The 25,065-nt window shown below is 41.3% G+C and overlaps 1 protein-coding gene across 2 annotated transcripts in view; it reads right to left on the reverse strand.

Moving 5' to 3' along the window:
• Positions 1-173: 173 nt before the first annotated feature.
• Fermt1 (FERM domain containing kindlin 1) overlaps positions 174-25,065 on the reverse strand; it is a 36,339-nt gene continuing 11,447 nt past the window's right edge. For both annotated transcript variants that reach the window (XM_015482807.2, XM_048811293.1), the window contains 10 exons: positions 23,886-23,988; positions 21,672-21,779; positions 20,853-20,984; positions 19,576-19,625; positions 12,986-13,110; positions 11,873-11,979; positions 9,961-10,182; positions 8,714-8,838; positions 4,303-4,444; positions 174-2,738 (listed from right to left, as the gene is read on the reverse strand). In XM_015482807.2, the coding sequence (XP_015338293.1) occupies positions 2,565-2,738; positions 4,303-4,444; positions 8,714-8,838; positions 9,961-10,182; positions 11,873-11,979; positions 12,986-13,110; positions 19,576-19,625; positions 20,853-20,984; positions 21,672-21,779; positions 23,886-23,988 (1,288 nt within the window). In that variant the 3' untranslated portion in view covers positions 174-2,564. The remainder of the gene's footprint in view (positions 2,739-4,302; positions 4,445-8,713; positions 8,839-9,960; positions 10,183-11,872; positions 11,980-12,985; positions 13,111-19,575; positions 19,626-20,852; positions 20,985-21,671; positions 21,780-23,885; positions 23,989-25,065) is intronic.

Consider the following 25,065-nt stretch of genomic DNA (forward strand, 5'->3'; position numbering starts at 1 on the left):
CATGTGATTGCTGCCCCGCCACCCCCCCCCCCCCCCCGGGAGAATGAGCTGGAATCAGGATGGTGAGGAGGAGAGGCGCAGGTTGGCTCTGAAAGTTGCATTCCTCTTTTATAACAGAGAAAACATTCGCCTTCTAAGAGACACTTAACTAGATTGGACATAACTGGACTGTATTCAAATCAATGCAAACATTTACTTTAAAAAGTCATATAAAATAATAAAAAATAACCCGCATTTAGGGTAGTATCACAGAAATGGTATTGAAAGACACACATTAAATGTTGTTCATGGAAAGTCAGATGACTTTTTTTTTTTTTGGTACTGGGGATTGAACCGAGGGGCACTCGACCACTGAGACACATCCCCAGCCCTATTTTGTATTTTATTTAGAGACAGGGTCTCACTGAGTTGCTTAGGGCCTTGCAGTTGCTGAGACTGGCTTTGAATTTGTGATTCTCTTGTCTCAGTCTCCCAAGCCACTGGGATTATAGGCCTGTGCCACTGCACCCGGCATCAGATGACCTTTTAGACCCAATATTAAAAACAAAACAATAAAATCAGTCCTTAGTTTGCTCATTGGAACAACATCATTTAAGTGTTTCTTGTTATACTTGTCTGTTCCTTTGGAATGCTGCTGTGTAATACAGAAGAAATGCGTCCCTCCAAACTGTAACAGAAATTGTGTCAAACCCAGTCAATTCCTTTGAGTGTTTTCATGGCGAGAACAGCAACTGTGGTATGCTAGGGAAGAAGATTGTCCTGAAGGTTTGGTAATGTGGCCGAGCTTTCCTTGACAGCAAACAGGTAAAGGGAAATCAAGGAACAGTATTTTAATGTAAAGTCCACCCTAATCTCAGACCTGTCTCACTTCTGAAACAACAGAGCCAGGACTCGAAAGGGCAGACATCAAGTTCAACACAGGACACCTTGCACTCATTTCTACATAAAGCATTCCAAAGTAAGTCATTAACCATGGTCACAGAGCACTTCTGGGCTTTAAGCTAGTCCTCAGATATTCAGCCGGTGCCTGGGAGGTTTTATGTGCCTACACCTCCAGGGAGAGGCCAACAGGAATTTCAGGAAGGCAGCTTCTAGCTCAGGGCCACGGTGTCCCTCACCAAGGCCATCTCTGTGTAGCTCCCAGAATTGCTGAGCTCTCCCTTCTCAGATGACTTTGTTGGAAAATAGAGCAACAGCTGAAGCTCGTGGGCATCTGGGCTCTGGCCAAGACCCCTGAGGGTGCATCCCAAAAGAAGAGCAAGATGGAACCTGAGCAGTTGTCTTATTCTTCCAACTCACATTCTTTGTGTAGTAGGAGAACATTTTATAAAAACAGAATAAAACAGTATCTGATATTTCCCTTTACCTGTGGTCTTGTTTTTCACTTTCTCAGAATCCACCCACCCTTAATAAACCAAAACAGAAGGTTCAAATTCAGGCAGGCAGCTATTAATTGGCTCATGGTCAAGTCTCAAGGCAGGGATGTCACACTGCAAAGCAGAGAGAGAAAAATGGGAGTCTACTGGAGGCTTTTGATTGACCAAATAAAAGGCCAGAAATCCTATAAACATAGACACAAAATCCAGGAGCTCGCTGAGGAACGGGAAGAACAGCCCTTCCCTTCCGTCCAGTCCAGCCAACAGCTCCGAGGCTCGCCATTCATCCACACCTTGAACTTGGTGGTCTTTGAGAACAAGTTTGTCCTTCTCTTTCTGACCATCTGGGATGAAGTCCCATTGGGATCTCGCTGTCAGGACATGGTTTTTATGAACAGAACTTATGGTTCTTCCTAAGCCTAATCCACAGTAAAAGGAGCTGCGACATCAATCTCCTTCTGTCATTCATGTCTTCAAGAAGGACTTTAATGTATCTAAGGGACCTCTAGGAATGAAATGGGATTTTTGACCAAGGATTAATATCAGATGGGTCAGTGGTTACTTTGACAGATGTCACTGTAGATGTATGACACTGAGGGCTATTGCGCTGAGCCCCACTTGTCAACCAGTACCACTAGGTAATTCTGCCCCTCCTCCCTTGACTTTTTGACCTCCAAGGAAAATGTGTGTGTGTGTGTGTGTGTGTGTTTTCCCTAGCCCATTTTGACAAGATGCAAGTTAAAATTAATTTCATTAAGGAAAGGCCTATTTCCTTTCATACCTGAGTCTATGGAATAGGAATCATATTACACATGATTTTTACCCTTTTTGCTGACTTAGCAAAGAGGCAGATAAACATAAGACCAACGTGGAGTTATCACATGGCATGTGTGTAAGTCACAGAACCATAGCCACATGCTGGCTGGGCCTCAGAGCAGTCTAAGAGTAGCACCCTGTCCCTCACCCACCCATGAAATAGGAAAGGCCCTTCTACAGCTGGTAGCAGAGGGTACCATAAGGAAAGAGACATGCTGGCAGCATGTTGAAATTGAGGTGAGGATCTGGGTGTTTGACGGTGAAGGTATGTTGTCTGTTAGCCTAGAATCTACACTCTGGACAAGCCACAGATCCCACTGGTGCAGGAAGGACCTGACCTGTCTGTGTAGGCCCAGCAGGGTCTGCTTCACTTCAGTCCTGACCACCTGTCAACTTGTGAAAGAGGTCTTCATCGAGCGTTTCATTCTGGTCCTTGGAGCGAGTGGACAAGAAAATGTAGCCACCGATGTACTCATGCACAATCTTGCAATCCGCACTCAGGCACGTAAATGCAACTTGGAAGTTTTGGTCAAACTCGATCATCACCTGGAAGAGGGAGGCGTGGAGAAACTTAAATTCTGACAAAGCTGGGTGAGAAAGAAGCTGCTTTACTGAGTTGGGCCCTGGAGTGGAGGACCACTGAGGTGGATACTGAAGTGACTGACAGATGCATGTTCGCCTAAAAGAGCACGGAAAACCACCGCTTCCACTTAACACTGACATGTCTTTGCTCTGTGCGCCCCCTTGTGGTGTCAACTGATTTACACCGGGTTAAACATCTCCCAGCACATGCGTATTTTCCCTCTTAGGCATCTGCACATTTAGATGTAAGAACTTCCCAAGCACTCTTGTGTAGAGGGCAGGATGTTTTGCAGACTCTTCAGTGGAAAACAGAAGGCCTGCTTGAATCTCCTATAGCTACTGCCCCCTAGCTCTTCCCAGCTGAAAGTCATAAACTTCAAGCACTAGAAGACTTGGAGACTTCACTGGTTTTTATTCCCACAGACTTCCCACTGGAATCATGCATGGAACTTTCAAAATGGTGATTCCCAGCCCCATTCCGAGAAAGATGGATTTAATTGGTTTTGGGTGGTCTGGAGACTGGTATTCTAACACCCTTCCTCTCCACAAGGAGATCTTAAGTGCATTGAAGATTTTAGAGGTCTCCTTATCTTGGGCTTCCTTCTACACGTGCATGCCCAGGTGGTTGCTAGTACTGCTGAGAATAATCTAGAGGTCTTAATAAAAAAAAAAATGGGTATTTTATTATTTCTCTATAATGATGATTTTCTGCTGGACAAGTGACAATACTGAAGGAAAGAGGGAGACAGATACTATGTCAGCAACATCATATGGTTCCACATCAGCAGGACACTAAGGTGCCTGTAATTTCATCTAGAATTTTTCCATGATGTAGGCTTGGTCTAAAGGTGGTTCCTGGGATGGGAGTTGATGAGAAGTTATAATTCAGGCAGAGGGTTTGAGGGCCCATTGCGGAGGCGAATATTTTCTCAGTCATTCTGTATCTCTTTTGCTCCTCTAGTGGGTTTTTCCCCTCTGGGTCTTCTATGCTCTCAGAGACAGCGACTAAGTGTATGGATCCAAATCCAGTTAGATCTCCTGGCAACCAGTGACACAAGGCCTTCTTTGGATTTATTTTGCATCGTATTTCTGTCTCATGTAGCTTCTGCTAGGTAATGATTAGCCTAAATCTTATATAACCCTTATGCTGAGTCCATGGAAATTAACCCAACTGCTCTGCAGTTTTAGACCTATCTGTTGGAAGTCTGCACAGACCCTAAACCATCTTGTAGTGTAATTCAAGAACCCGTGGCCTGTACTTGTTGGGAAACTGCCAAGAATTGCATGTGGTTATTTTATTTTATTTTTTTTCGTGGTTCTGGGGATTGAACCCAGGGCCTTGTGCACGCAAGGCAAGCACTCTACCAACTGAGTTATATCCCTAGCCCATGTGTGGTTATTTTAACAGACAATTACCACATACCTGTGATTTCTTGGTACTAAATATAAGAACACCTTTTAAAAATCTGAATAATTTGCGATTCTGAGGGAACACACATTTACACTGAACACCGGAACTTTACTGTACCTGCCGGATTTCCCAGTTGACATTCCACTGTTTTATGTTGGTGAATCTCCATGTCGTAATAGGGATCCCAGTGGTTGCATCAATTCTAATCAACCTGTTATAGGAAACTCCCAGAATGTCATCTTTCTTGCTTCCTTTAAATCTGAAAAAAATAATATTAATTAATAAAAGCAACTAGTCATTCAACATACAACTTCTTAAAGACTGGATGATAATTTTTAAATGATTTAAGAAAGGACAATGAGAGATTTGCTCAGGAGGAGGATTTCTTTTTTAAATATTTATTTTTTAGTTTTAGGTGGACACTAAAACTAAATGGTGGAGACCATTTATGTGGTGCTGAGGATCGAACCCAGTGCCTCATGCATGGTAGGCAAGCACTCAACCACTAAGCCACAATCCCAGCCCCAGGAGGATGTTTTTATAGGAAGGAATGGGGTCTAGGAAGATGGAGATAATAAAAGCTATCCTGAAGATAACTAAAAAGTGACACTGATGTCAGAGGAAAGTAAAATAAGAGGGAGTTGAATCATTTTATACAAAGTTAGCACCAAGTATGTGTTCTGGGTACCCTTCTAGGCACTGGAAAGCAAACTACACTGAGAGAATATTCCTGAATAGTGGGGAATGAGAATCATGAGTATATAAAATATACACATGCCAGATAAGATCTTGAAAGAAAATAGAACACAGACAGGGATTACTGGGAATGAGGTTGTTATAATTTATTTATTTTTTTATGTGGTGCTGAGATCGAACCCAGGGCCTTGCACATGTTAGGCGAGCACTCTAGGGCTGAGCCACAACCCCAGCCCATGGTTGTTATAATTTTAAACAGAAGGTCAGGGAAGGTCTTGGCGAGAAGATGACATTTGATTGAACAGTTGATGCCCCTGAGGGAGTGATCCACGTGGGTATCTGGGGAAAGAGTTTTCCAGGCAGAGGGCCCAAGCACTTTAAAAAAAATATTTTTTTCATGCTCAAGAACCTGGCAGGAGGCCAGTGTGGTTGGCACCGTGAAGGAGGGGAGAGGAAATGCGAGGTCAGAGAGCCAAGGTCTTGCAGGCCATTTTCAGGATTTGGTGTGTTTGTTCTGAGTGCAACAGAAGCTGTGAGGTGGTTTGGAGCAGAGACTTGACATAATGTTATGGTTTAAGTATGAGCTGTCCCCCAAAAGCCTACGTGTGAGACAAGGGTAGAGGTGAAATGATTGGGTTAGGGGAGCCTTAAGCTAATCAGTGAATCACATGAATGGATTAACTGAGTGAGAAAGTGTGGGCAGGTAGGGTGTGGCTGCAGGAGGCCGGTCTCTATGGATATGCCTTTGGGGTTTGTATTTTGTACCTGGTGAGCAGGGCTCTGTGTTTCCTGTTCGACCTGTTCTGAGCTGTTTTCTTCTGCCACACCTTTCCACCTCTGCTCTGCCTTGCCTCTGGCCCAGAGCTCTGGAGTTGGACCTTTGAAACTGAGAGCCCCTAAATAAACTTTTCCTCTTCTAAAATTGTTCTTGTCAGGTCTTTTGGTCACTATGGTGAAAAACCTGACTAAAATACATAGTCTGACCTAGATTTTATTTATTTGTTTATTTGGTACTGGGGATTGAACTCAGGAGTGCTTAACCATTGAGCCACATCCTTAGCCCCTTTTTAATTTTTTTTTTTTTTTGCTTAGGGCCTCTATAAATTGCTGAGGCTGGCTTTGAACTCAAGATCCTCCTGCCTCAGCCTCCTAAGCTGCTGGTCAAGTGTAAGCTTGACACAGATTTTAAAAGGATCAGTAGGGATGCTAAGTTGAGAACTTGAGGGACAAGGGTAGGTAGGGAGACCAGGTAGGATCACTCTGGACCTGGTCCCCAGTGACACAACAGTGTGTTTGTTTTAAAAGCCGGGCCAGGGGGATTTGCAGTAGACAGGATGTCAGTGCAAAAGAGACAGCTGAGTCAGAATGACTCCAAGGGACCTGGCCTGTGCCTCTCTAGGGAAGGTCTGCCATAGGCTGAAATGCAGAGTAATGCAAAGGAGGGGACAGGTTTTAGAGGGAAAGATCAGGAGTTCGGGACATGGTAAGATGAGGAAAAAAAAATCCTAGTTCAATAAGCCACTTTCCACACTCCCCCCCACTTTTTTTTTTGAGACAGGGTCTCACTATGTTGCCTATTTTGGCTTTGAACTTGCAATCCTCCTTCCTTAGCCTCCCGAGTAACTGGAATGACACCTGCATGTCACCACATTCAGCTTGTCACATCTTTTTTTTTTTTTTTAATAAAAATGTCTTCATGTTGCTCTTAATGTTTACTTTTCTAGAATCATTCCCACACCTTCTGTTATTTACTCTGCTACCTTAATACTTAATATCACGATAACCCCTCCGCCCCCTTGTTCTTTGTGGTGTGTGTGAGAATCCAGGAGTACTCTACCACTGAGCTACATCCATCCACAGACCTTTTTACTTTTTATCTTGAGACAACTTGCTAAGTTGCTGAGGCTGGCCTTGCACTTATGATCCTCCTACCTCAGCCTCCCAAACTGCTGGGATTACAGATGCACGCCACCCTGCTTGACCCACTTCTTGCTTCACCTGCTTCTTTCTTCCTTGAGTTGCTCTACAGCCTCCAGGGAGTTGTGAAGCACTGGTCCAGGTTTCTTGGCATGGGGAGATTCCTACAACCACCTGCCACCCTACACCGGGAGGTCTGCTCTAGTCCTTGCAGATCTGGGAAAAGGCAGATCTTTACTCAGCCTGGGACTGCTGCCTCAAAGCCTCACCTCCATAAACAGATGCTGAAGGTGACATTACAGGTGGAGGGAAGTGAAGGGGGAAATAGTGTAAAGGAGCGATGGTCATTGGAAGATTGTTCAGGACCCCTCTGCACTTCACAATTTATCCGGCACATGATCTGTGCTGTTTCACGGGATTCTCTCAACAATGCATGTTCAGGATGTCCACTGAGAAAGTGCATCAATGAAATGCCCGAGGTCCCAGAGCTAGCAGGGGCAAAGGTGGGACTGGAAGTTGGATCTGTTTTTCTCAAGTGTCCATGTTCTCTCCACTATGTGGGGCTGACTCTTAGAATTATAGGTGAGGGGCCAGGAGCAGTAGTGCACGCCTGTGATCCCAGTGATTCAGGAGGCTGAGGCAGGAGGATTGAAAGTCAAGGCCAGTCTCAGCAACTTAGCAAGTTCCTAAGCAACTTATTGAGACCCTGTCTCAAAATAAAAAATGAAGAGGGCAGGAGATGTAGCTCAATAATAGAGCACCCCAGGGTTCAATCCCCAATGAAGAAAAATAAAATAGAATTATAGATGAGTTGTGTGTGTGTGTGTGTGTGTGTGTATGTGTGTATTAACACAAGTGCATGCATATACATTGGTGTCCTGTACGACTTTGTCCTTCCTTGCTCTTTTGCTGAGGTAAATAAAGCAGAAAGAGTTGCTTGTTTGGGACAAATATCAGGGATAGAAGTTAAAGGAAGCGTTTCAGGGAATAAAAACATTTGAGTAAACTCCCCTGCTAGCAGATATGGGAGAAATAGGGTCTTTGGAGAGAGCCAAGAAAACAATAAAAACATTTTCATATAAGTCAATGCTTTAAAAATATAAACCAATCTTAAAATTCCCAAGTTATAAAATGAGAAAGTGACACTATCCTGCAGGATTAAGTGCAAATTTTGCTTAAGCACCAGTCTTCCTTACTGAATAAAAAAAAAATCAAATTTGATTTGCAAGCATGCTTGTGGATGCATTTTGGGAAATAATTTATTATATGGTGAGGCAGAACCATCATGCTCGGTGGAGATTACCAATGAGGACACTGGATTCTATGCCAAGGCCTGCCCCTGTCTAGAAAATAAACTTGGACAAGTTCCTTAAGCTTTTTTTTCTCTATCCCAGTGTTCTCATTGGTCAGATACACGAGGGCAATGGATGGACCACCTACAGGACTTCAGATGCAGAAACAAGGTTGCTACTTGATAAGGCTGGGTGAACCTAAGACACAGGATTTTTAGGGGCCTCTGTATGGAAACTGGAAAACTATGTAAAGCCACACCATGAGACACACATGAGATACACAGTAAGGAAGAGGAGACGGACAAGAAAGGAATCCCAGATTTCATAAAATCAATAGCTGTCTCTCTCCTTCTGGTTTTTCAAAGGTAGTTATTCTCCTAAGAGAGGGAACATCTTTTTTTAATGTTTTAACATTGCCTTTTCCACATTTTGCTGAGTTTGGGTGGTGGGTGGTTCTGGTTCATGGACGATTTTTATGAGCATTTGAAAACATGTGGGCCATCTGTAAAAGGGTAACATTCTAAAATAAGAGTTCTGCATTCTCAGTGCGAATACACTGGGCTTCCAGAACACCACCTAACACTGGAGGGAAAGGGAGAGAGGCACGTGAACTCTGTGATCACCTGACAAGGTAGTAGGTGAGGCCGAACTCAGGTAGGGACTGCCATGCCTGGATGAACCGCAGCTTGGCTTCAACCAGGGGCATCGTGGCCACGTTCTGATGGGCTTCCATGATCCGCGCAGCCAGCTATGAAGAAAGAGGAGACATCAAGCTTCTGCTGCATTCCCATCTGCCTGTCATCATCCCCACCAGATTCCCAGTGACAACAATAAATGCCAGGCCCAACTGCAGATCCACAGAGACTGTTCAGTCTCATTCACTCACACACACACTTTCTCTCTCTTTCTCCTTCTTTTTCTTAGAAAATATAAAAATCACTAGGGAGAAGGAGGACTAAGATCAACCAACCAATAAGCTTCTAATTTTCATGCAGATGGAGAGTTTTACATCCCTTTTCTGGGGTCTCCAGTGTGTCCATGGACAATAAGCTCATCTGTTCAATTTTTTAATTATTTCATTTCTAGTGCATTATAGTTACACATAATAGTGGGGTTCATTTTGACATCTTCATAAACGCATGCAACATAGTTTTCTCCATTTTCGATCCCCAATACTATCCTCTTCTGTTCCCTCCTCCCTCCCCTTGAGCCCTTTCCTCTACTTTACTGGCCTTACTTCTATTTGTTTGTTTATTTTTTAATTGGTGCACTATAGTTATATGTAAAATTGGAATGCACTGTGATATATTCATACATGCACGCAGCATAATTTGGTCAACTTTATTTCCCCTTTCTCTCCTCTCATCTGCCCAACTTTTAATTTACTCTTATTGGAAACATAATTTTAATTTTCAATTTGTAGGAACTAAATCATTTTATTGCTAATTAAGTTCAATCTGGAACTATCAACCTATTAATAAAATTAACAGTAATTTAGCTGAGTGCGGTAGTGTACACCTGTGTAGTCCCAGCAGCTTAGGGCTGAGGCATGAGGATCACGAGTTCAAAGCCAGCCTCAGCAACTTAGTAAGGTCCTAAGAAACTCAGAGAGACCCTGTCTTTAAAATATATATTTAAAAAAGGACTGGGGATGTGGCTCAGTGTTTATTTAAGTGCCTCTGGCTTCAATCCCTGGTACCAAAAAAAAAAAGTAACAGTAATTTCATAGCAGCTTCTAACTAATATCCAGTACATAGTCAAATTTCCCCATCAACCTATTTTTTCCTGATAATGACCCTAATCAGAATTCTTTTTATTTCAGAACATAAAGAATTTACGCAAATGAATGTCTCGTCAAGATGAGCAGTACCTGCTTAGATTTGTATTTTTTTGCACACCGAGGTGACACAAAACATTCTGGGTTCATGTCCATGCTTTCGAGACTGGAAGTCAACTGAATTGAGGATTTCCGGTTTTTCATCCTCAGAAACGAAAGGATGTTGAGGACCTCTGGCTGGTACGAGCTGTCTGCCATGGTTTTGCCCTTTGATGCCAAGATGCAGGCAGCCATCCATTGGGCATATTGATTCTCCTGCAATAAAGCCAGAGAGCTGAGAAGCAAGTTCAAGTCCAGTCCAAAGTCAACCTTATTATAAACACAGAACTTCGGCTCCATAACCCCAAACCAACAGTCTCCGTACCAGGAGAGATGTGAATTGGCACTTTCTGAGTGGCTGTTAACCGTCTAAAGTAACACCCAACAGTAGCTGTGTTGACTGTCTAGATGCTAAGGGGCTAGAGGACAGGAACTTGAACTTCAATCCATTCTGTACAGGGACTTTGCATTTAAAGATGATCCAAGGAGTGCCCTGGGGCACAGGCAGGTCAAAGTCCAAACTACAGAGAACCTTGTTATTTTCTTTATTTTTCTCCTCCTCCTCCTCCTCCTCCTCCTCCACCTCCACCTCCTCCTCCTCCACACCCCATCCTCCTCCTTTTTAAAAAATATTTTATTAGTTGTTGGTAGACCTTTATTTATTTTTATGTGGTGCTGAGAATCGAACCCAGTGTCTCCCATGTGCTAGGCAAATGCTCTACCACTGAGCCCCAGCCCCAGTCCCATATTGCTATTTTCATATTATGTCTCATCTCTATGAAAAAAAGAAAACAATGAAAAAAAAATCATTCCCTGATTCCCTGCATTATTTGTCCTTGGCCTAACCTTAGTAAAGATTTTCATCACAAAATAGCAATCAGGGCCATGGATGGGATCTGAATCAGTTAGTGGTAGTTTTTCTAATGTCCCTTAATGTCTGAGCTCATTTTTCACTTTGAGAGAGAACAGGTGTGGTCCCCAGCAGCTGAAAGGTACAGTTAAATAGAATTCTTCAGAGCGATAGTAGGTGTGGTATATCGAGATACTGGCCTCAAGTTCCAACCTCCTGGTATCCATACCCTTTGTCATCTAACTGCATAGTGCATCCCACCTGAAACAGAATATATTTCCATCCCTTGACCTCCACCCACACTCATGTGATTTGCTTTGGTTGACAGAATGTGGGTGGGAGTTACAGTAAGTCAATTTCAAGTCCAAGCTTTAGGAGGCCACCCATGTTGTCAGGTGTCCTCTTGCACTTCTCCCATCACTATGAGAAGAGCTTCCTTCAGGCAGCCTGGGACTCAGAATAAAAAAATACACATATATCAGCTCAACCCCTGGTAAGGAGATAAGCCTAGCTTGTGGCTTAAAACACATCTGACCAACTGATACCAGCTTAGAAGATCAGATTCCTAGCCAACTTGCAGATCTTCCAGAAACAAATGTTTATTTTTGAATGTCACTGGGATTTTGTTATGATGTGATTTTTGTTACAAAACAATAGCTGACTGACTCAATTGTGCTCTAATTTGAGAAAAACATCTGATAGATGTTCCCTGATCTAGTATAATTCAACTAAGAATTTTCCACTTTAGGATGGTGTGAAAGCATACCATACAACAATCTGTTTTTCACTTTTAGCACAATATTCAATAAAATATATATGATAATTAGCTTTTTACTATAACATAGGCTTTGTGCTTGATGATATTGCCAACTATAGGCTAATCTAAGGGTTCTGAACACATTTAAGGTAGGCTAAGCTAGAATATTTGTAGAGTAGGTATAATTAAATGCATTTTCAACTTAATAATCTTTTCAATTTAGGATAAGTCAAGAAACATGTTTTGTTCACAGGCTTAACAAAGGCAAAGTGAGGTAAGAGTTTTGTAGCTTTACTTACGTGGTCACATCTCAAATACACTTCGTTCATACCATCAGCAACTGGAATTAGTAGCTTGATTCCAAATTTTCTGCCTGCTACATTCACGTCTGGCGCAACTTCACAGCCTGAATACAAAAGACAGGGACAAAACTCAGTTGTGAGGAATCTGTTGCATCAATATCAGGCATGGCATCTGAAACAAAGGCTTTCAATGTGAGCCCCTCACATCTGGTTCTCTTCTGAACACGGAGGGGCAAGTGATGCCATTAATTAGAGGAGAACAAAATAAAATTTATAAAGAATTAGCATGGATAAAGAAAAATGATTTTCTCAAATTAAAGAAAGCTGAATTCATTCTTTTTTTTTCTGGATGATGATGGCTATCCTAACTCTTAGGAACAATTATGGATATGGACTTGAAAAGAAATCAAAGCAGAGGTAATTCTCTGATTGCTACCATGATGAGAGGTAAGTGCACTGGTTAATTAAATATTTCAATTAATATATGGTTTCAGAGATTAGAATGGGCACTGACAGACATTGAATCATACATGACTGTTCTTGGCTTTAAAAAATCTATTTATTTATTTTTGGTTCTGGCCACTGAACCCAGGGGTGCTTAACCACTGAATTCCATCCACAGTTCTTTTCATTTTTTAAAAATTTGAAACAAGGTCTCCATAAGTTGTCAACACTGCCTCAAACCTGCCATCCTCCTGCCTCAGCCTCCTGAGTTGCTGGAATTATAGGCATGTGCCATACACCCAGCATTGACGTGGGACTGGGGCTTGAACCTAATGCTTTCTCCATTTTAAGCAGATGAACAACCACTGAGCCCCAGCCCCAGCCCAGACTGTTCTTAAACTTAGAAAGCTTTTCAGGATCTTACAGTGTCTCATGGATACCAACTGTCACACTTCACAGACTCTGGACACAGTGGGAAAGAAGGGGCAGCAGAATATGAATATCCATGTTGACTAAACCACACCCAATGTTCACGTTCCATCAGGAAGAGGAGCTGCCACATGGAAAATGGTGACACCAGAGGTCCCTCCAGAAGTAAACCGTGAGCATTCTGTGGGAATCTTGCCTTCCATCTGCAAGCCACCCTGAGTGAAGGGATGCTCTTACCTCTAAGATTGAGTTTTTCTATGGGTTCTCCTTGTTCAAGTTCCGCATTTTTAAAGTAGGTTATAGATGTGTCTTTAAAGACGAACCAATATTGTTTGAAAGCTTTTAATAATAGCTTCTTTGGCCTGCAAGTTAAAGTACAGTCAACATTTCAGTCACTATCCGGAGCTGCAAAACACAGTGCAGGTGCTTCCAAGACCCCGTGGGCAACATATTCTTTCTTTTTTTTTTTTTTTAATAACAATTTGCAAATTGCGCGCTCTCTCTCTCTCTCTCTCTCTCTCTCTCAATATGTGCTCTACCACTGAGCTGCATGCCCAGCTCACTAACTCATTTCTTTTTTTTTAATTGTTGATAGATCTTTATTTTTATTTATTTATATGTGGTGCTGAGAATCGAACCCAGTGCCTCACACATGCCAGGCAAGTGTGCTACTGCTGAACTACAGCTCCAGCCCCTCACTAACTCATTTCTAAAAGCTAGTAACGGGGTGTGGCTTTGCTAGGCACAAGTTAACACAAAGGCTCAGGAGTTAGACCTCCTGGATCCATATTGTGGCTCTGCTACAGCCTTATCTTGTATTCCTGAGAAAGATATCCCTCCTGCCTGGGCCACATGTACTTCCCCTCTGTGATGAGGGCAATTTCAAATTCACACAGCTTTATGAGGACAGAAAGAAGCGGTCTATGTGAAGTGCTTATCTCAGTGCCTGAGATAAGGCACCAGGGAAATACTTGACAAATCACTTTGATGTAATTTGTCCCATGTGACTCTGGCAACGTTTGAATTCACTGCATACTTCCTGGAGCTGAAGAGAATGGTTGATACCATCAGTACAAGCCTCATGTTAACAGACATAACAAAAGTAAGTCACTTTTTCTGCACAGTTTTCTCCTAACCCTTAAGAGAAACAAACAGAAAATGCCCAGTAAAGCATGGAGATCACCAAAGTCTAGAGCTCATTTCTGTATAGAAAGTAATATGGAGATTCCTTGGCAAACTGGGAATGGAACTACCATTTGACTCAGCTATCCCACACTTTGGTCTATACCCAAAAGGACTTAAACACAGCATACTACAGGGACACAGCTACATCAATATTTATAGCAGCACAATTCACAATAGCTAAACTGTGGAGCCAGCCTAGATGCCCTTCAGTGGATGAATGGATAAAGATAATGTGGTATATATATACACAATGGAATATTACTCAGCAATAAAAGAGAATAAAATCATGGCATTTTCAGGTAAATGGATGGAGTTGGAGAAAATAATGCTAAGTGAAGTTAGCCAATCCCAAAAAACCAAATGCTGAATGTTATCTCTGATATAAGGAGGCTGATTCACAATGAGGTTGGTGGGGGAAGCATGGGAGGATTAGATGAACTCTAGGTAGAGCAAAGGGGAGGGCGGATAAGGGAGGGGGCATGGGGGTAGGAAAGATGTGGAATGAGATGGACATCATTACCCTAAGTACATGTATGAAGACACGAATGGGGTGATTCTACTTTATGTACAACCAGAGATATGTAAAATTGTGCTCTGTGTAATATGAATTGTAGTGCATTCTGCTGTCATCCATAATAAATTAGAATAGAACATATTTTGGAGAAAGATGTTCTATAGTGGCATCTGTTAGGGACAGAAAAGTTTGTGGCTTGGGCTAGACAAGGTCAGGATTGCCAACAGCAGGCCTGATGGTTGTGTTATTCAAAATAGTTAATATGAGTGAGACCTGAAGGTAGAAAAGAGTGTATAGATAGGCAAAGAAAAGAAAGTAAGAGTTATATCTGGTTTAGCAGAACAATCTTGGCCTTTGGGATTAGACCAGGTATCTCACGCTGGGAGTAGACTTCTGTATTCAAAAATGGGAGCAGGAGGCTGGGTCTGGTGGTGCCTGCCTGTAATTCCAGCAACTCAGGAGGCTGAAGCAGGAGGATTGCAAGTTTGAGGCTAGCCTCAGTAACTTACTGAGGCCCTGTCTGAAAATAAAAAAATAAAAAGGACTAGGAATATAGCTCAGTGATAAAGTGACCCTGGGTTCAGTTCTTGGTAGAGAGAGGGAGAGAGAGAGAGAGAGAGAAAGAAAGAGCCTGATGTTAATGTTCTGCAGAATTTTGGAAAAGTCTTTGCTTTTTTTTTTTTTTTTTTTGGTAGTACCGGGGATTGAATCCAGGGGTGTTCAACCACTGAGCTACATTGCAGTCCTTTTTATTTTTTATTTTGAGACAGGGTCTTGCTAAGTTGCAGAGGCTGGCTTCAAATTTGGGATCCTCCAGCCTCAACCACCCAAATTGCTGGTATTATAGGCATGTCTACCATGCTTAGCAGGTCGAGTCTTTTAATATGTCAATACTAGTCTTCCCTTAGTAAATGTGTTAGCCTTAGCACAAAGTTTAGGGAGAATATGTTCATCTTAAAACAAACAAACAAACAAAAACCTCAATGTACTAAAGGGGAATAGTGTGTAAAAAATATGAAACAAATGTGAAGATCATTCTATAGAATTAACACACCCAGGACTAAGAAAAACTACTGTATTAAAACAGTATTTATCATGCTGTGAGATGTAGCTAATATAATTCTGCAGAAAAAAACTCAAAAGACTATTTGTTTAATATTCAGATTCTCAGTGCCTGATGGTATTTTCAAAATAAAATCTAAAAACACAGCTTATAACCAAAAGATGAAGATCCCAAAGTCTTAGTTTAATCCTAAGTATCTAATTATTTCTCTTTAGAATTAAGTACATCAGGGCATGGTGGTACAGGCCTGGGAGGCTGAGGAAGAAGGATCCTAAGTTCAAGGCCAGATTCAGCAACTTAATGAGACTTGTCTCAAAAATAAGGGCTGGGGATATAGCTCAGTGGTATAGCATACTTCCTGGAACTCTGGAGGCCCAGGTTCAATCCCCAGAACCCAGAAAAACAACAAATCAAGAATGAAATCCTTCTTTTCCATTTTAACTGATCTTTGAGAGTATCAAAAGATATTAAACTTCTTTGACTATCTCCATGGTCATTATTTTTATTAAAAATATTTTTTTAGTTGTTGATGGACTTTTATTTATTTATTTATATGTGCTGCTTATAATTGAAGCCAGTGCCTCACACGTGTGAGGCAAGTACTCTACCACTGAGCCACAACCCCAGCCCACGGTTCTCATTTTTATTGGGAGCTTATTTTTAATTTTTAGAAAATATTTTGGCACTGGGGATTAAATCCAGGGGTACTCTACCACAGAGCTACATCCCTAGTGCTTCCTTTAAAAAAATACTTTTGTTTTATTATTTTTAAAATATTTATTTAGTTGTAGATGAACACACAGTATCTTTATTTATTTTTATGTGGTGCTGAGGATTGAACCCAGTGCCTCACACATGCGAGGCAAGTACTTTACCACGGAGTTACAGCCTCAGCCCTTAACTTTTATTTTAGTATTATTATTTTTTTTGGTACTGGGGATTGAACTCAGGGGCACTTCACCACCGACCGAGCCACATTCCCAGCCCTATTTTGTATTTTATTTAGAGATAGGGTCTCGCTGAGTTGCTGCCTTGCTTTTTGCTGAGGCTGGCTTTGAACTTGTGATCCTTCTACCTCAGCCTCCTGAGCCGCAGAAATTATAGGCATGTGCCACTGTGCCCAGCCCCCAGTTCTTTCTTTCTTTCTTTTTTTTAAAAAAATTAGTTTGAGGCAGGTTCTCAATAAGTTACCAAGGCTGGCTTTGAACTTTCAATCCTCTTGCCTCAGCCTCCAGAGTTGCTGGGATAACAGGTATGTGCCACTGCGTCCAGCAGGACCTCATTTTTTAGGTAATTAATGTTTTCTACAGAACCCTGTGCATGCCTGGTTGTGGATATTTCCCTCTGAATATTTTTACAGCTGCATTTGCTAAGGCTTCCTAGATTTTGTAGTCCCAGACCAGTTTCTATTTAATTTTCCCTTATTGTATAAGACATTTCAATTCCTACTTACATCTGTGTGTGTCACAAGCCTTGGCTCTGATTGCTCAAGATAGACTTTTCATTTCCCCCACAGAACTCAGTGCAAGGATGAACTTCCTTCCTGCTTTCTTGGGCTGATGGTAATTTTTCTATTCCCCATTAAATAGAGAAAACAGCCACTGCAAGTCTGCACTATTAGGCAGGTGCTTCACCAGGCTTCCTGCTTCATGTAGGCCATAATGTTTATTTCCTATCCCTACATGGAAATAAAGTATCAGCCCCAAGCCAGGAGAACCTCTATCCATGCCCTTAAATCCTCCTGTGTGGCTGAGGCTTCACTTGGAGAACCAGGTCCCCTCCTGATTTTCTGAAAACTGACACTTCTCAGTTTCTTTATGATCCACATTGTATTTATGATTCTTTTATTTCCTCCAGCATTTGTATGTCATTATAGCAGGATTGGGGATTGCATTAGACCTGATGTCATATTGTTGGAAACCGAAGCCCACATGTTGATGGGTTCTGTAGATTTTATTTTGAAAAAAGAAAGAGCTTTATTGCAAATGAAAATAAATAAACAAATAAATAAATAAATAAAAGGACTAGTCCAATACTCTCTTTGTGAAAAGGAAAGAAGCCCAGGGAGATGAAGGACCTGCTAGAGGTCACATTCTTCCTAGGAATAGAGCTATTCTCCCAATCCCCTCCCCTCCCCTTATCTCCCACTCCCCCTCTGCTTTTTTTCTTCATGTCTTCCTCCCATGAATTGTATTATACATTACATCCGGGGTCTTGAGACCTCTGGTAGATAAAGTGCCCATGGGTCAGATACAATGGCAATTTTGTGAATTGAGTGTAACTGTCACACCAAACGCTATTCGGGTAGCATAGGTGAAGCAGATGTGAAGACTTAACTCTCCAACCTATCATCTCCTCCACTGAAACATCTAGAACACCTTCAGGAAGGGTCCTGTCATCATTTGGTTATGAAGAGCTGGGTTTATTCTACAAAGAGAGTATGGCCTTTCAGTTTCATTGTAGAACAATTATGAATATTATATCAAGGTATATTTGTGGCTTCAAATAATTATTTTTTCTTTGCCACTCTTGACTATACCAATAAGTCAGTTATGGTTACAACTATTTATATGACAGATAATAAATGAATGACCTTATTGTTTGAGGCCACACCTATAATTACATTAAAAAAACAAAAACCAAAAAACCTAAACAAACAAACTATGGAAATCCAGTGGCAAATACTGAGGGGGGAGGAACGCCTGTCAATCAGCGGGATCTCCTAACTAACGCCTGTCAATCAACAGAACCCCTGGCCAATCCTGGAGTTCAGCCAGCTCCCCTGACCAACTCCAGAGGGACAAGGGACCCTAAAAATCCCCTTTCCTGTCCCAACCCCTTCCTGTCGTGAGCCCCATAAAATCCCAGTCCGGTCAAGCTCCCACGGGGTTTCTCCTCAGACCCTTCTCCTGTCCACCACGTCTGTCTGATCGAGTTCCGCCTGGGAGTGATATCCCCAATAAAGCCTCATTCAGTGGCCTTTTTAAATCCGCCTCCTTTGATTGCCGCCCGCCTTTGCCTGCTCTTACAGTTACCTTTGGACTCTTGTTTCTCGTTTATGCCTGGGTTCATGGTTCTTCTTTCCAAGTTTTTGTTTGCATCATGTATTATCGAAAGTAACTTGCATGTCTTTTAAAGCCAGCTGCCCCCAGTGAAGTGCTGGTTTGTTAAGAAAAGTCAACAAACCATTGAGTGACTTAAGTAACTGATAGACCTTCAAAAGGACTTATTTCTTTCATCCTAACATGCCTAGGTATCCATAAAGGTGGCGGTTTTTCTTTCCATGAAAACAAAACAAACAAAACAAAATGTTAACCTTCTCTGCCTTTTTTTTTTTTACCCCCCTGGTACTGGGCATTGAAGGTAGGGGCACTCCACCACTGAGCCACCACCCAGGCCTTTTTAAAATTTAATTTTGAGACAGAGTCTCACTAAGTGGTCCAGGCTGGTCTTGAACTCCTGATCCTCCTGCCTCAGTCTCCTGAGTATGTGGGATTACAGGCACCCACCACTATGCAGGACTCCTCTGCCTTTTTAACAGTTTCAGATCAACTACCATTTTCACAAGGGAGAGGAGATAAACAAAGTTAACCACTCTCTCTATAAGGGCAGGATCAAAGTTCTGCCAAAGTACTGTGTCAAACGGTGTCAGAGTCCTGAGCCTACCGGGTGGAACCTGCTAGAAATGCTAACCTGGTATGTATGTTTATTACTTATGCTGGTGATGTTTACACCACTGTTTAATGAGTAAGTACTAAAAGCCAGGTAACCATGTTAAAATGCTTCATTTACATAATTTTATTGAATCCTCCCAAAGAATAACAGGAGTTATATTCCCATCTTATAGCTCAGGAAACTGAGACTCAGAGGCATGAAAATACTCCAGGTCACCTGGCTAGTACATGTGGTGGAACTCGGTTACCATCCACTGCCTATGTGACACCAAAGCCCATGATCTTACCTTTGAATGATGAACTTGGCTAACAGATGTGCAATTTACACTTCTGAACTCTACCTGCAAGGCTTTGTTATGGGGAATTCCTTTTCTCCTTAAAAGCTACTTACCTAAACAATTTGAGATTGTCTGCAAGCTTGGGGATGTCAGTAATGTCCTCCTAGGGAAAATAGATCACATTTCACAAGCAGGAATTCCATAAGTGGTTCTGATCCTCTACATCTGCACTGTCCAACATAGTAGCCCTTGCCACAGATAGATTTTTAAATTTGAATGAATTGAAATGAAACAAAATGATAGCCAGGTGCAGTGGTGCACACCTGTAACCCCAGTGGCTTGGGAGGCCAAAGCAGGAGGATCGCAAGTTCAAAGCCAGCCTCAGCAACTTATTGAGGCTCTAAGCAACTTATCAAGACTCTAATAAAATATAAAATGGGCTGATGATGTGGCTCAGGGGTTAAAAGCCCCTAGGTTCAATGCCTGGTGCCAAAAAATAAAAATAAAATCAAATGATAAAGCTCTGTCCTTTTAGTCACAGTAGCCAAATTTCCAGTAGTTACCTTTAAAGAGAACACAGAGTGAATGAATGTGTAAGAATATAGTTCACTCACTCTTATTCATTCTTCCTTATTTAGATCCAATTACAATGGACCCACCTTTCTGATTAAATGTGATTAAACGAAAATTACTCCCATGATTAAAGAAGTTAAACAAAAGGTGCCACTCCATGAATGAATCAAACTGGGGGTGGAGGGTGGAGATTATAATTATAAAGTTGCCATTCAGCCACGTTTCAGAGTTAAAAAGCAAGGGGTCATACGTGAGTTTTATTTCTTTATGTTTTCCTGGAAAGTTTTTGTTTTATTTATTTCCTGCAATCGAAAAGGTTCAGGAATGTTTGAAAATGCCCCAGTGAAAGGTCCTAATTTCTGTCAATCTTGCCCAGTGGAAATATATAACCAAGTAAACAGATAAGAAGACTAGATCTGCAAATCATTTCCTCTATTCTCACAGCTGCCCCAAGCCACAGACAGGGTGGTTCTTTCTAGACTTAAGAGATCAATTCCATGTTCCATGTTAGTGAAGTGGAGTTCTCAGCAGCCTTCTCCTCACACCATGCCAACTTACACCCGGGAAGGAAGACAATACAAAAAGTATTGTCATTAGTTGTGATGAAAATATCTTATAGTCCCTTGTAGAACTAACTCGAGAAAAGCTAGTCAGTTCTTGCTAAGTTTAAGTTTGTCCCATGAAGAGCACATTCCCCCCCACTTTTTTCAAAATAAGATAAAATATTCTCTTCTTTCTAATTTTAAAGCATCCATCCCCACCTGTCAGTCAGTAGGAGCAAAACCACAATGCTGGGCTAACAGAAGAAAGTTCATACCAAAGCGCTGTCTGCTTTTCCACCTTCTAGGGTCACTTCCAAATTAGAAAGGGCAGCTTCCACTTCGTCAACCTCAGACTCATTTGTAAAATCCTGTACCTCAGCCGACATCGACAATTTGCTGATGTGATACTAAAACGAAAATAGAGGTTTTAGAAATGTTATAAACGTGAAAGGACCATTAGTCATTTCTTCTTTCAATCAATTCCCCTGGAATGCTGAACATCTCTTATAAGGAAGTCTCCTGCCTATGCAGGGAAAATGACATTTTAATTGGACTCATTCTGAGACTTATAGTTAGTCCTGTTCAAAGTTGATTCTTTCCCATCACTGATGGGACTGGTGGTAGAGGAGAGATCAGATTTGCAAGATGAATGCTTTACATAGGATGTGCGTATATGTGGACTATGAGGAACATCTTAAATTTAAATTGACTCTCCTCATTTTTATTTCTTTCACCAAAGAAACAAACAATGCTAGGCATGGTGGTGCACGCCTGTAATCCCAGTGACTCCGGAGGCTGAGGCCAGCCTCTGCAACTTAGTGAGGCCCTGTTTCAAAGTAAAAAATATAAAAGGCTGGGCACATTTCTCTGTGGTAAAGCACCCCTGGTTTCAATCCCTAGCACCAAAAAAAAAAAAAAAAAAAAAAAAAAAAAAAAAAAAANGAGGATATTATGCTATTTCCTTTGCTTTGAATGTATTTGAAGTATTTTCATAATAAATTAAAAAGCAAAAGAAACACATAGTATAAAGAATGGGAAGCTTTAAGCAGAAGAAACCTAGTTTCTTTCCAGTTATGAGAACCCAAGATCTCTACCTGTAGTGCTGCAAAGATCAGCATTTCTTCTTCTGTGCAGTCAATTTCTTCTAAGAGAATAGCCCACCTGGCTTGTTCATAGAGTTGGTTTATTCGGACAGCATCATACTAGAGAAATAAACAGATGTGTGTGTATATGTATATATAAAGGCTTTTTTTCATATTCTACAATACAAAAATTCTGGAATAACTGAATCCATTCTCTGTGAATCAGATGCACTAAACCTTAGTTCAGGTAACTGAGAAGAGCAGTTCTGTCTTTCCATTGCTCCTGCTCATTTTGGTCCTGAACTCAGTACTTAAATTTTCTCTAAATATTTTCCAGAGCTTCTTCAAAGAGCCAAACTAGCCTGTCTTAGATTCCATTATTTCCCATCTCTCTATTATTTTTCTCTGGGTAGTAAAAACAGACAACAAAAATAGTTTGCACTGTAAGTACTGTAATGAAGAGGGAGCCCAAGCTGATCAGTGAACTCTGACGGGAATTTTTAATAAAACTTTAAGCTGATTCTCAGTTAAGCTGGAAGATACGATGTTCAAGTATTGCCAATAAAATTTTGAAAAAGAAGGACAATATTGGGGGAGGCATTTGTCCTCCCAGATCTTAAAACAATTAATATAGTATAGCATCAGCATAGTGACAAAGTATATGCTAGGGTGATATCTGGAGATAGATCTATGTATCCATATTTAATGTAAAACAAAAGTGACATTGCATGCAAGTAGGGAAGGGAATAATTCAATACCATACATGTTGAGAATGCCCAGTTATTTGGAGAACAAAAACCCCAAACAAAAAATGTACTTTAGAGGCTGGGGTTCTGGCTCAGTGGCAGAGCACTTGCCTAGCATGTGTGAGGCACTGGGTTCCATCTTCAGCACCACATGTAAATAAATAAAATGAAGGTCCATTGACAACTAAAAAGAAAAAAAATATTTTTTAAAAATGGTGCTTTGCACCATCCAAAAATATAAATGATAGATGGATTAAAGATTAAATATACAAAACCACATGAGATACCTCTCACACCCACTACGATGGGTCTAATCTACAAGATAAGAACTAGCATTAGTGAGGATGTGGGGAAATTGAAACCCTTGTGCAGTAAAATGGTGCAGTCTCCATGGAAAACAGTTTGGTGGTATTTAGAGAGTTAAACACAGAATATGATTCAGCAATTCCACTCCTAGGGATCTACCCCAAAAGAGTGAAAGCAGGTACTCAAACAGATACTTGTATACCAATGTCAACAGCAGCAGCATCCACAATAGCCAAAAAAAGGAAGCAACCTGAGTGCCTATCAATGGATAAGCAGATATATGCACACATGGAATATTATTCAGCCTTAAAAAGTAACGAAATTCTGATACATGATACAACATGGATGAACCTTGAATGAAATCAGATGTAAAAGGACAAATATTGTACAATTTCACTTATAGGAATTATCCAGAAGAGGTAAATACATAGAGACAGGAAAAGAGCAAGAGGCAAGAAAGGAAGGAGAAACAGATACACTCACACTGCACACTCAGAGGACCTGTCACCCAGCTTACATTTTCTGCCATTTAGTGGCTGACTTGCAACCCCACAAATTTCTCATCTGGAGCACAGAAAGGGCAGAATTTCAAAGCGCTTATTTCCCCCCTTATTAGGTGTCCTAATACATTTCAGGGGGGAGGTGTGCACTGAGAGTGAGGGGGTGGCCAGCTAGAGTTTTCGTACAGATGACACTTTCTCTCAGAGACTTCTTAGCACTGCAGTCCTGTGTGCACCACCCCGTGGTTCTGTCATGCATGGGAACCTGCCCTTGACCCTGGCCTCTGACAGCTCCTTTCCTTCCTGTGGCATCAGGACTCCAGTGCTGAGAAACATTTGCTCTTATCCCTTCGTTCTTGTGAATGCGGGGGGCAGGGGCCACTGTGCTAGGCCATAAAGATCCCAGGAGACTCCTGTTAACTCAGGGACAGCTGACCTGCCCTCGAGAAACCAAGAGATGAAAACTAAGAAACCAGTGTATGTGTGTCAGTCTAACCCTGCTGAGATCAAGAGACCCCACAAATCGGTCCTAATTTTGATAATGAAATGACTCAGTTTTACACTTCCATGCATTCACCGAGAGAGAGAGAGAGAGAGAGAGAGAGAGAGAGAGAGAGAGAAAAGAAAAGAGAAGAGAAAAAAGTTTTATATTTTCTTGTGAAAAGTTTTCTTACTTTAGGATTTAAATCAAAGAAAGTGTAGTATTTAAATCGTAACTGCAGTTGCTCATCCTCTTGGATTCCTTGTTCCATAAGGGAGCGTGAAGAATCTAGCCAACTAGAAAACAACAGGATAGGTTTTAAAAGCCAGGCAATTTTACATATGTACTCATTATATTATGTTATATATTATACTACTATATATGCACACACACACACACAAACACACACACACACACACACATAAAACACCCTTGAAGAGAGGCAAAATAAGAACATTGCAAAAAAGTAGTAAGCACATAATAATAGCTTATAACTACATTTTATCCTAGAGTGTTTTAAGGTGATAGATATGTATATATGACATACACTATATGCATTTATGTACATATGACACACAAGACATGTATATGTAAAGATGAGGTATATATGACATCTAAATATATGTCACCTTAAAACATTTTAAAATGCAGTTTTATATATATATATATATATATTTTTTTTTCTCATTCTCATTAACACTCTAAAGTAATCCACTGAAAGAACAAAGCAGTTTTTATTATCTATCTCAGTTTTATAGATGTGGAAACTCAGTCTTTTTTTCTTTTGCATCCGGAGCCACATCCCCAGCCCTGTTTTGTATTTTGTATTTTATTTAGAGACAGGGACAGGGTCTCACTGAGTTGCTCAGTGCCTTGCTTTTTTTCTTTTTTGCTGAGGCTGGCTTTGAACTCATGATACTCCTGCCTCAGCCTCCGGAGCCACTGGGATTACAGGCGTATACCATGGCACCAGGCTGGAAACTGAGTCTTGGTGACGTTAGGCGATCTGTTCAAAGTCGCAGTCACGTGGTGGAGCCAGCATGGTAGTCTGTCCCAACTGCCTTGGTACCAGGTAGTTCACTCCAAAGCTAGGCCTATCTTACTGTCTAGTGCTTTCTACAATGAGGGAAATATTCATATTTGTGCTGTCCAATGTATTCACCTTTAGCCATCTGTGGCTGCTGAACATTAAATGAGGTTAATGCCTCATTTTAATTTTAATTAATTTACCCCAAATTTAGATTTTAAATATTTCTATGTGGCTTGTGGTTCTTGTACTGATGGTATCATTTTCAAGATGAAAAATAAAAGCTGGGTAATGGGGACAGGTAGAGGGATGGAGACTAAAAGTTGGTAACAAAATGCTGTGGGGA

This window comes from Marmota marmota, unplaced genomic scaffold, assembly GCF_001458135.2.
Source record: "Marmota marmota marmota unplaced genomic scaffold, marMar, whole genome shotgun sequence".
Taxonomy (NCBI): Eukaryota; Metazoa; Chordata; class Mammalia; order Rodentia; family Sciuridae; genus Marmota; species Marmota marmota.